The sequence below is a fragment of the Eubalaena glacialis genome, chromosome 4 (assembly GCF_028564815.1).
Source record: "Eubalaena glacialis isolate mEubGla1 chromosome 4, mEubGla1.1.hap2.+ XY, whole genome shotgun sequence".
In the NCBI taxonomy this organism is placed as follows: domain Eukaryota; kingdom Metazoa; phylum Chordata; class Mammalia; order Artiodactyla; family Balaenidae; genus Eubalaena; species Eubalaena glacialis.
In genome coordinates, this window is record NC_083719.1 from 67,155,717 (window position 1) to 67,167,716 (window position 12,000).

Genomic DNA, 12,000 nt, shown 5'->3' on the forward strand with positions numbered 1-12,000 from the left:
ATAAAGTTCCAAATTAGGCTTCCCCCCTGCCCTACAACTCATTTTTTTCGAAAAAAAAATTACAATTAAAAATTTTTTTAAGAGAAGGGAAAAATTAAAGACCAATAGGAATCCCCATTATATTTTAAAATATTCATCCATTAGGAATTTGTTACCCTTTAAGATATGTAAAGTATGTTCTAAAATGTCTCATCTTATTCTAACAAATATCCTATTTAGGGAAGCAGGACAAAAGATTATTAATTCTACTTTTTATAGACATATTATTTCCAGCACATAATACAGTGTGAAGTTCTCGGTAAGTGTTTATTGAATTGAATTGAATTGAATCATTGGATGAGAAAGCTGAATCAAAGAACCATTAAATACTAACCAAGTCTTCATCAATTGATCAAGATAGAACTGCATCAAAAATCCAAGTCTAATCCAGAATTCTTTCCCTAAAAGCAAGTTTACCCCCATATAATTTGGAAATTAAAGGTCATTCTTTTAGCCAGTAGTCCTCAAGCTTGGTGCACCTAAGGACCATATGGATGCTTTTAACTATATCCAGGGTACCAACCAAAGATTGTGATTCAATAGGGCTGAGGTGGAACCAGATTCTAACAAGCATCACCTATCAGAAAACACATGTAATTGCCAAATATGTAATTAATCCAATTAACAGTGATTGTCAAAACAGCAAATACCATTGGCTAACTCTGAGAAAAGTGAAATATGTAATTAAAAAAAGTAAAATGACTCATGTCCCCAATAAATATTTGTTGAATGTATGAATCCATTAGTCAATAGTATAAAATTAACACCAAACTGGTTTACAACATTTAGCATAATATACAAAGAGGAAAATTTTAGATTCTGTGATTTTTCTGGCCAACTTTCTCAGTTTGAAATTTTTGGCCAACCCAATAAAAGGAATTGAAGGTTGCAGAGCTGAGCGTAGGTAGGGAAGAATGCACAGAATGCCTTCAGTAGTAAGATGGGCAAAGAATTCTGAGAATGAAGAAACAGTCCTTCCCTAAGGCATTAGATTTGTAACTAGACAACAAATAAAATATGATTACTTCTAGCCAGCCCGAAATACAGCTCCCACCAGAAAAGTGCTTGCTTAAAAATGCCTTTCAAAAGTCTAACCTCTAGACAATTTTGGTGTTCAACTCATCCTATAATTTACATCTTATAATTAACACACACACGTATGCGTATATATACGTATATGTACATATACATATACATATATACACATAATTACATATATATGTATATGATACACATTAATGTATGGCATTTTAAGAACATGTATAATTTGATAATTCTATATAAAAACCAATACTAATCATTATTAGTTATAAAGTTATAGCCTCGTGCTATTTTCATTACCAAAAAAGCATTTGTAATGGCTAAAATCCAAAACACTGACAATAACCAATGCTTGTGAGAATAGGAAACTCTCATTCTTTGCTGCCAAGTATGCAAAATGGTACAGCCACTGTGGAAGGCAGTTTGGCAGTTTCTGACAAAACTAAATGTACTGTTACCATAAGAATTACACTCTTAGGTATTTACTCAAATGGGTTGAAAACTTATGTCCACACAAAAACCTGCACATGAATGTTTATAGCAGCTTTATTCATAATTGCCAAAAATAGAAGCAACTAAGACGTTCTTTAATAGGTGAACGAATGAACACACTGAAGTACATCCATAAAGTGGAATATTATTCAGTGGTTAAAAGCAAAAAGAGCCATCAAGTCACAAAAAGACGTGGAGGAAACTTAAATACATACTGCTAAGTGAAACAAGTTACTCTGAAAAGTCTACATAGTATATGATTCCAGCTACATACTGTAGGATTCCAATTGTATGACATTCTGGAAAAGGCAAAACCACAGAGACAGTAAAAAAAAAAAAAAAAAAAAAATCAGTGGTTGCCAGGGGTTGGGAGTAGGGAGGGAGGGATGAATAGGCAGAGCACAGATTTTTAGGTTAGTGAAACTATTTTGTATGAGGCTTTGGTGGACACATGACATTATGCATTTTTCAAAATCCATAGAACTGTACAGTACAAATAGTAAACCCTAATGTAAACTGTGGACTTTACTTAATAATAATATATTAATATCAGTTCATCAATTGTAACAAATATACCCGATTAATGCAAGAAGTTAATAAGAGAGAAGACTAAGGAAGGGGGATATACGGGAACTCTCTGTACTCTCTGCTCAATTTTTCTGTAAACCTAAAACTGTTCTCAAAACCAAAACCTAATTTAAAAAAAATACATATGTAGGTAATATTAATGCTAGCACTGGAAACATTTTTTCTAATTTGTAACATACTGACAAAACAGTTGTTAAACTAAACCTATTAACTATGTATTTGTCACTCCTATATCATGAAACTTAAAATTCTTTAACTATTTAGCATATTCCAAAAGATAATTCACATTCTATCATATAGAACTAAATTAATAAGCCCTGCTATAATTGGATGTCTGAAGAATTTTTTTCAATTCTTTTCCCAAATGAAATGTTCATATCATATTGGTCCATCTCTGATTTTCACTGATTTTCAATATAGTTTTTATCAGCAAAAAAATAATATTTTGCCTATAATGCATTGTTATGTAACTGAATGCAGAAGTTGCTACCTTAACCTATGAGATGACTAGTTCTAGCTACTGAAAGCCTTGTGCAATTTTTCTCAAACTTTGATATGTGTGGGAGTCAACTGGGGATCATTTTTAAAAACAGATTCTGATTTAATTGGTTCGAGGTGGCACCTGGTAATCTGCATTTCCAACAAGCTTCCAGGTAATGCTGATGCAGGACTACACTTTGAATAGCAAGGTTCTAGAGTATATCTAGGCTATAAGATAATTACCACTGTGAAACACAAACCCAAATCCCTAGCAGTTCTTGCAAGGGACTAAACAGCTGCTTTTTTTAGTTCTCCCACCTGGAAAAGCTCTCAGGGCTTCCAGCACTTCTAAATTTGCTTTCCCAGTATATAATCCTTTTCAATTTTATCTGTAAAGAGGAAGACCTGATAACGTTTGTACAGTAAGCAAGATACCCATTTAGTCATAATACTCTCCTAGTATGAGAGTATTGTATGTATGAGCCAGAGATCATTTATTTCTAGTTCAATTTCTCTAGTTATATGTCTTCAAGCACAGAAAGGTCAAGTGACTGGCTCAAGGTCACTTATCCAATAACTTAGAGGTGGGGTCTCAAATCCAGGTCTCTGATTCCAAATCCAATCCCTTTCCCTCATTCTCTGCTGCTGGTAATAGTGATGCACTTCAGAGAAGAGGGACCAGTTTGTTTAGACCACAAAATCCCAGTTCTAAATTGAATCCCTCAGCCTCCAGCTTCCCATAAACCTTAAACACAGGTTTAAGGTCTTATAGAACCTGAGTCTTGAAGGAGGGATAGGATATTGATCAGAGGGAGGGGAATAAGGGAATGGCGAATGTCCTAGCGTGAGTAATGAATATATAAGCCATGAATACTGGAGTGATGGTTAAGACCATGGTGTTAAGAATGAGTAAGGCAAAATTGGATATGTCAGCCAGAGCCAGATTTCCAATCATCAGCAAAAAATGTAGAGTGCATCCTGGCTCTGAGACTTTGAGAATATTGTGTACTTTTCTGGAGACCTGCAATGGCCAGGAATTTGTAGAATTTCTGTAGAAGCCTGTTATAATACACATAATACAGCCTACTGTAATGCCTACACTGCTTGTAACTGTCTCTAAGGGCTCAGATCACCAACAAGGGACTGAGAAGCTCCTGATTTTTGTCAGGCTGAGTCCAAAGTCACCACAGTTGATTTTTCCTTATTGTAGCATCACTGCTCAGCCTTCACACATGAATATCTCAAAACATCTCTGGAAAGACAGAGATGGGAGGCCAGAATCTTGGCTGCCTTGACATTTACCTAATCACCTGAAGAGAATATTACTAACTTATTGTCAAAGCTTTGTGACATAGTGTCAGAGCAGCATCCAGAGGAAGACAGTCTGGCAACCCCACTTGAGCCCCCCAGTCAAGGGCTGCTTGCATAGAGCACACACACTTACAGAGGAATCCCCCCTTGAAATGAGAATAGAATTTTCATAATGGGATGCTGTCCAGTGTTTAGTGGCAAGGACTGCACCCAAGGTCATATCATCCTAACTTTTTTTTTTTCCTGTGCTGCAGGGCTCTAGGGTGGAGAGTGTAAGAGTATACAAAGGCAGATTTTTACTGTTAGAAATCCTTAGAAGGACAGTAATGTTGTGCCACGCTTCTAAGAAGAAATCATCACAAGTGGACATATTTTGTTTAACTTCAGGTTAAATAAGAACAAGCATAAAAGAGAGATATGCAGGTAGCACACTTGTTGAACTTTCAAAGATTTTCACACTAAAAATGCTGACATGTGAGAAGGAGGAAACTGGCTTATAGATAGGGCAGAATGGACAGTTTTCTTTTCTGGGTATCATCTCTGAACTGAGTCAACAGAGTAATGTCTAGGAAGCTTGAAGAATGCAGCTTTAGGACAAATGTGAAAGAAAGAGACACATATCAGTTCAATATAAAAGCAGCATTTTGCAAGTATGGCTGAACAACGATGAAAAGGGCCAACAGAAGACTGCTAGCCCCCCACACGCCTGGGAGGATAGAAACACAGTCTAGGAGTCAGCGGGGAATGTGGTATATTCAGTGGGAGAGAAGTAGCATTAGCCAACGGCCAGGGCTCTTTGCTGCTCAAAGATTCTATCATTCTACTACAAACAAGAACGATAATGACTTGTATATTTTGCAATCAATGATAGTAAAAGCACAATGACTGTGGATGACTTACTGTGCTGACAGTGAATCCCATTAAATCCTCGGGGACATTTACAGACATAGCCTATGAATGTATCCCCTCGGTATGCTTCACTTATTTCACAGGTTCCTCCATTATGGCACGGATTAGGAGTGCAGGGACCTGAAAGACAGAAAAAGAATATTGCTGCATGATGTATATGCTTTAAAGTAGACATTGGGTCAACATTTTGCAATTAACAATTTTATAGAGAAAAGTGTTCTGGATATTAGTGCCACAGGAAATGTAGTAGTTGTGGGAGTTCTAGAGATCAATGGCCTGGGTTTGAATCCTGGTTTCATCACTTTCTAGCCATGTGGTCTTGGGCGATTTATTTAACCTCTCCTTACCAACAGTCTTATCTTCTGTTGAATGCAACACTAATACAATCTACCACAAAGGGGGATGATAGAGATGAAAAGAATTCATACATATAAAATACCCAGAACAGACACATATGAAACACTCAAAAAGTATTAGCACTAAGTAAAATATTGTTATTAAGGTCTCTGAATTATAACATCTCTTCTGCGTGTTTAGAAAGTAATAGTGAATGGCAATTTCTAGAGTTACGAACACAGAAGAGCTTTTGTACCCTGCTGGTGCAAGTAGCATAAACTTGTAAGTGACTATAACCACATGGGTCAAGTGGAGTGGAGAGCTGGTTGCAATACTTTTTTCGACTGTCTGTGAGTTTGTGGTGGGGCATACTTCGGGAGAACTACAATTTTTGCCAAAGTATAGGAAGCAGCTCATGGAAAGTTGCAAATATAGAGAAGAGACACTGAGAGTTATTTTTTTATTTTTTTTTAAGTAAATTTATTTTTGGTTGCTTTGGGTCTTTGTTGCTGCGCGCGGGCTTTCTCTAGTTGCGGAGAGCGGGGGCTACTCTTCGTTGTGGTGCGCGGGCTGCTCATTGCGATGGCTTCTCTTGCTGCGGAGCACGGGCTCTAGGCACTCGGGCTTCAGTAGTTGTGGCGCACGGGTTTAGTTGCTCCGCGGCATGTGGGATCTCCCCAGACCAGGGCTCGAACCCATGTCCCCTGAATTGGGAGGCGGATTCTTAACCACTGTGCCACCGGGGAAGCCCGAGAGTTATTTTCAAGCTTTGAGAAAGTAACCTCACCACAGTGACTGGTACTGTGAGAGTCAATAGAACTGTGGTGCTCCACCTCCCTTGGAGAGAACCAGCTGCCGGCACGGTGGAGGTGTAGAGCTGGGCCAGTCCTGCCTGACCCTGGGACTCCTCTACTGCACATTCTTTACTCTGGGGTGCCCCTTTGGTATGGCTGAGATTTCTTCAACTGGTATAGCATCCAAGGCTTTTCTTTGCAATATCCCTTCCTTCCTTTTCTCCCTTCAGAGTTGACAGGCTTGTGTCACAGTCTGAAGGCTCATCCTACCTACTCTTGCTCTCTCTCCCGTTTGTCCATCACAGTTATTCCCCCCCAATAAACCTTTTGCACGTCTAATTCTGTCTTATATTGTTGGTTGGCCTCTTGGAAGATGCTAATTGACTCAGGGCAGAATCCAGATTGGAGTTTGTGAAGAAGAGAAAAGTTGAAGGAGAAAAAGTTCTTCCTGGGAGATGAAAAAAGGCCAAGCAAAATATATAGTATTCTCTAATTTTGTCCTTCTTTTTTTTTTAATTGGAGAGACTAGAACACACTTATGTGAAACAAAAATCGCTGAAGAGAAAGTTAAGATGTACGTACTGGAAAAGGAAAGCAAGAGTAATTAAACCAAGTGTCTGACTCTGTATGTAGAGATGAATTCCAGAGTCTGGAGGAAGATTAGTGAAGAAGAAAAGCAAGTGGTTTCAGCAGAGACTAGAGAGTAGGTGAAAGTGTTGGCACAAGAATGGTGATAACCAGAGTCAACTGGGCGGGGGCTCCATCAGGCAAGGCTATTAAATAAGGGGTCCCCAACCCCTGGGCCATGGACCGGTACCGGTCCACGGCCTGTTAGGAACCAGGCCACACAGCAGAAGATGAGGGGTGGGCGAGCGAGCGAAGCTTCATCTGCCGCTCCCCATCGCTCCCCATTGCTTGCGTTTCCGCCTGAATCATCCACCCTGCCCACCCCTGTCCGTGGAAAAATTGTCTTCCACAAAACAGGTCCCTGGTGCCAAAAAGGTTGGGGACTGCTGTATTAAAATGTCGCAATAGTGAATGGCTACTCAAGTGTGGGTCAAAGCCATTTAACAACTTGATGAGAGAAAAGGAAATTCACCATCATCACAAAGTTGACAACAGAAAGCACTCAGAGGTTGGGCAACGTTATCCTGCAAGACTTCATAATTCTATCACCTCCTCCAGTAGCTGTTTGACAGTTTCTTCCAGTTTAAAATTTTGCGACATTCAATGGTTGTAGAATCTAATAAAGATATGCATGAAATAGGCAACAATGTGGCAAACTCTGGTGTCTAGATCCTCAATTCTTGGTAGGGCTGACTTTCAAAGAGTGAAAAGAAATCAATGTATCTGTGATTTTTCTCCAGATATCTTCATACCAATTAAAAATAATACATTTATTCAAGTAGGTAGTTTAGTGCTATGCAGTACTTGTCAATTAGACCAACTAACACCTGTCCTTGAGGTGGTATGTTGTAGATGTTTGAGACAGGAAGCAGGTGTTAACACCAGTGGTCATTTTTTTCCATCACGAAGAGATGCAAACCATGCTACAGAATCCCTCCCTCATTCTCTTCTTTCTCACTTTCTATTTCCTCCCTCCTCTCAAATTAATTAACATTAACGATGCCTGACAACTTACAAATTCCTTTCACATAAATAATCTCATTTATTCCTCCCAGCAACTAGATGATGTAGTTGTCCTTACCATTCTCTTTTACCTTTTTCAAAAACTTAAAGACAGAAAGATTAGATAATATTTCCCAAATGAACATCTACAAGTGATGCATTTAGGTCTCAAGCTAAGAATCTGTGATCCTAAAACCTACATTCTTTACAGAATCAACCAACTGGGGAGGAGTGAAAGAAATAAAAGTGACATTAGAGGGTTGACTCATCAGTTCACTCAAAATAAGAAAATACATGACTTAGATTTTATTAACTGATAACTGATAGCCATGCATAAAATTGCCAAAAAGATATTAATAATTATAGCCTAAGAATTATATAATTTTAAACAAATAAGGAGCGTTGGAGATCACCTAATCCAATCTTTCAATTTTACAGATGAGGAAACAAGCCTAATAAGAATTCAGTGATTTCTCAAAAATAAAAAACAAAAACCTCACCTAATATGAGGAATGTTGAGTTTAAGGAATTCTCTCTAGTAGGAAAAACGTTATTAAAACCAAAAATGATTAAGCTATTTCTGACCCCTCAAGAGAGTGATGTTATTTATATCAGAAAGAAAATAAATATTTTCCATGTTCCCTTCTACTTACAGAGCTGGGTGAGGGAGGGATAAAAAGCAAACAACTGAAATAGTAAGGCCTCTGCCAGTCCTTGGGAGTGGTTAAAGCCGTGATTACGAGGAAAGTGGTCAATGGAAGTCACTTGGAAGAACAAAGAGCAAATATGAGCCTGGAATAGAGGACTCTGTTTACTCATGCTTCCTGCATCTCTGGAAAAGTAGAACTTGGCTAGAAGCTGAGGATGAGTTAGTGGCTCTGCCGTATAGAGGGAAGAACTTAGGAATGAATGGGGACAACCCAGGAGGGGAGACCCCACAAGCAGAGATGGAAGTAAATTTCAGGGAGCGAGGGGGGTCAAGCAGTATGCTGTGAGGCTGTAATATGGGAAGAAAAGTAGCTGGTAAGAAACTGTGATGTCTAAAATTCAGGTTTAAGTTGTTGGCACTGCTGCAATGTGACCTGTCTCTGCTGGACTATCCAGATCTACAGTCAGACCTGTGTGTGGTATTGGGGGAAATCAAGGGGAAAGAGCTGTGCTATTCATCTGGTTCATCCTGGCAGAAGGGAAGAAGTGTTGCAGGACACGACGCCCGAGGGACTCAAGAATCCAGTGGATACAGGAACCTGAAGACCAAGCTGACAGAGGTATCTAGTCCTAGACACTCTAGATATTTCCTGAGGGCACAGGCAAAGTCTGCCCAGCAATCTTGGTGCAGCCTCTGGGATTCCCCAAAGATACGAGTTAGAGAGTTGGAGCTCATTTTATTTATACCCCCAAAGACATCATGACCTCAGCTGACATCTGGGTTTCAGAAAAAGATTATCTGTTACAAAGGTTGTAGCTGCTGTTATTTTTCCTACTCTAAGAAATTCAATGATTTTCATTTACAGGGCGAGGATGAGGTAAGGCAAATGGGGCAAGGATTTAACCTTTCTAGAGTGCTTTATACGCTAAGCAACATGAAATACATAGTATTCTTTATGATGCTCTGTAAGAACATATCTTTGTTCTACAGGCAAGAAAACAGATTTGCGCAGAGAGGTTGAGTAACGTGTAACTGCAAAAGCCAAGATTTTAACACATTCTGCCCGACTACAAACCTAAGCCCTTTCCATTAAGCCACACTTCCTGCCCCGTTGAAGATCTGTAGATTAATATGTTAATCTTGACAGATGACTACAGAATCAGCATGCACTCACTAATCCTATAAATAATACAGGACTCCAAAGGCTTCCTAAATGGAAATATTTCAGAGTATTTTCAGCAAATGGGTCAGTGTGTTAGATGTTATGAATATAGAGAGGCTCTGCTATGCTAACAGTACTCCACTTCAGCTATGTTTGAAATCAACTGTCAAACACATTTCCCCCTATTATTTTGTAATAATATATTTGGTATGTGTATACCATTGCTTATACTGTGAAGATAAGAAGTTGACCCTGCCCAACTACAGATTTTTTTCTTTTTTGTCCCTAATAATTATACCATGAAACTGATGTTATATGCCTTGTATACATTCTTTTGGAGAACTCACGGTAGAGTGTTGAAATGACTGGTTACATGATACTTTTCTCCATTAGACCCTTAATTCTCTGTGGTAAGAGTCATGGTCAGCACACAGTAGGTTTCTGATAAATTTTTAATAAACAACGATATGGGACTAATGAGCGATAACCATCATATCTTTTGCGGAGACCCCATTAAAGCTTACAAGGTTTATAAGCTATAAATATCTTTTGGCATTTCAATTGGTAATTAGGATACTTTCTGTAACTTTTCTACACCTTTTAAGGTTCAAGTCCTTTAAATTTATAATTAGTTTCCAATATTTTTTGTCTCTAATACGGTTTAAGCTTCTAGAGTATTACATTTGTAATATTATAACTGTAAATAACAGATCATTAGAATGTAAACTTTTGCCTAATGATTATACCTGTATCCTAGTTCTTTGGCAAACATATAATCAAGAAAAATTTAACATCATATAATCTGATTAATAGTGTTTTAGTCTCCTAATTTAATAATTCCTGTATAAAGAAAGACATTCACTTAAAACATTAGCAAAAAGAAATAATCAGAATATAACTTAGTACATAAAGATAAGATAACAAATGTAGCCCAAGTTCTCAACTCACAAAATTTTCTTGGTAGCCAAAAAATTTTATGTTTGATGTTAAATAGTGACAATTAAACTATGTATCAAGAGTTTCCAGGTTTCTTTCCCCAGATGATAAGTGAGCTGGTCATATGAGAATTAGACATCCTAGGAAGCTCTTGTCTGTTTTAAAGTTTCCCCCCGCATCCAATAATCTTCTCTATTTTGATACTGAAAGTAAGTAGGTCTTAAGGTCTTGGCACACTGAAAAATAATAACCGTCACCTATAGCATATACCATTGCTTGTACTGTGAGAATAAGAAAGAAACTGACCCTGACCTTGCTCATCATAGAGGTGTTGTTAATTTGTTTTTTCCAGTTAAGCTTAAATAACATCTATTCATTAGGCATCTATTATGTGCTGAGTTCTGCTAGTAATTTGTGATAAACGTTTTGAATGGAATTGTCAGCAGCTGGATGAGGAAGCTAACAACAAAAGAAAATACTCAGTGATCCAGTTTATGTATCTCATTTTTTAAACGTAATTTTAATGGCTATCTTTCACTGCGAATATACTATGCTCAGTATTAACATTTTTTGTATTTATGTAGTGGTTTCTGAAAATTTAATTCTAGAATTTCCTTAGTGATAATCATATTAACAAATGTTTGTAATATGGCCACATTCTTAACTTTTGCTGCCAAAACTTTGGAATATTTAGGACACCTCATATATTTTTTGTAACACATCAGCGCTAATCTGTAACTTATACATCGCTTTGAAAACAATTTAACAGCAGAGCAAAATTTGAAATCAAAGTAATGTTACTGAAACACTCAGAGCTTGTACAAACAAGGGCCATCTCAACTCGTTTCCATTTCAAAAGTCTGCTTCTTTTTGTATTACAGGTGTACAGAAGAAGTATACACACGTGGTTATGAGCTTCAGTTCTGATTAGTATTCATAAAAGTCAAAATTATCTGATTAGACAACACTTGGTAATGTCATTCTTAATGAAAGTATAAGCGGACTTGCAAGATACCAGAGGCTTCAGGGAGTTTTAAAATCGATAACGCTGTAATACTTTTGTAGGTAATCTTTAAGTGGCTCCTAACACAATGGGGACAGCATATGATCAATATTAATGAACAACTGAAGTCAACAGCATGCTTTTCAGGCATTTTAATGCAAGTTCATATAAATATGTCAACAAGATTAATTGCTCACAAAAGCAATAGATCTGTATATGGTTTGCTGCTTTTCTGCATCTACCTTCTCCCAATTCCAACAGTAGAGAGTTGAAGTGATTTCTATATGTGTAACGTGGTTAGCTTTTCACACATTTAGAGACTGTGCCCCAAATCATGAATTCCTCATGGTGTGTAAGCAGATTATTAGAAAGTAAATAGGTTAACACTCTCCTGTGACAATGTGTACACAGACCTGGTCAATTTTACAAACTACACTCTCAAAATGTTGGCACTTAGATATTAAAAATAAATGTACATTTTAGATTATGTAATAAGGAAATGCCAGTAAGACCACTGCAAGAGCTTAGTTTCACTAGTTGTTTTAGCAATGCAAGCAAATAGGAATAGTTATGACCCAAAAGTTCACTCCAAACTCTCTTCTTAAAAACACGCTAAAATTCTATTATAGTG

At 37.6% G+C, this 12,000-nt stretch overlaps 1 protein-coding gene across 2 annotated transcripts in view; it reads right to left on the bottom strand.

The window, feature by feature from the left end:
• EDIL3 (EGF like repeats and discoidin domains 3) overlaps positions 1-12,000 on the bottom strand; it is a 437,617-nt gene that overhangs the window by 227,787 nt on the left and 197,830 nt on the right. For both annotated transcript variants that reach the window (XM_061187979.1, XM_061187978.1), the window contains one exon: positions 4,852-4,980. In XM_061187979.1, coding sequence (XP_061043962.1) covers positions 4,852-4,980 — 129 coding nt within the window. The remainder of the gene's footprint in view (positions 1-4,851; positions 4,981-12,000) is intronic.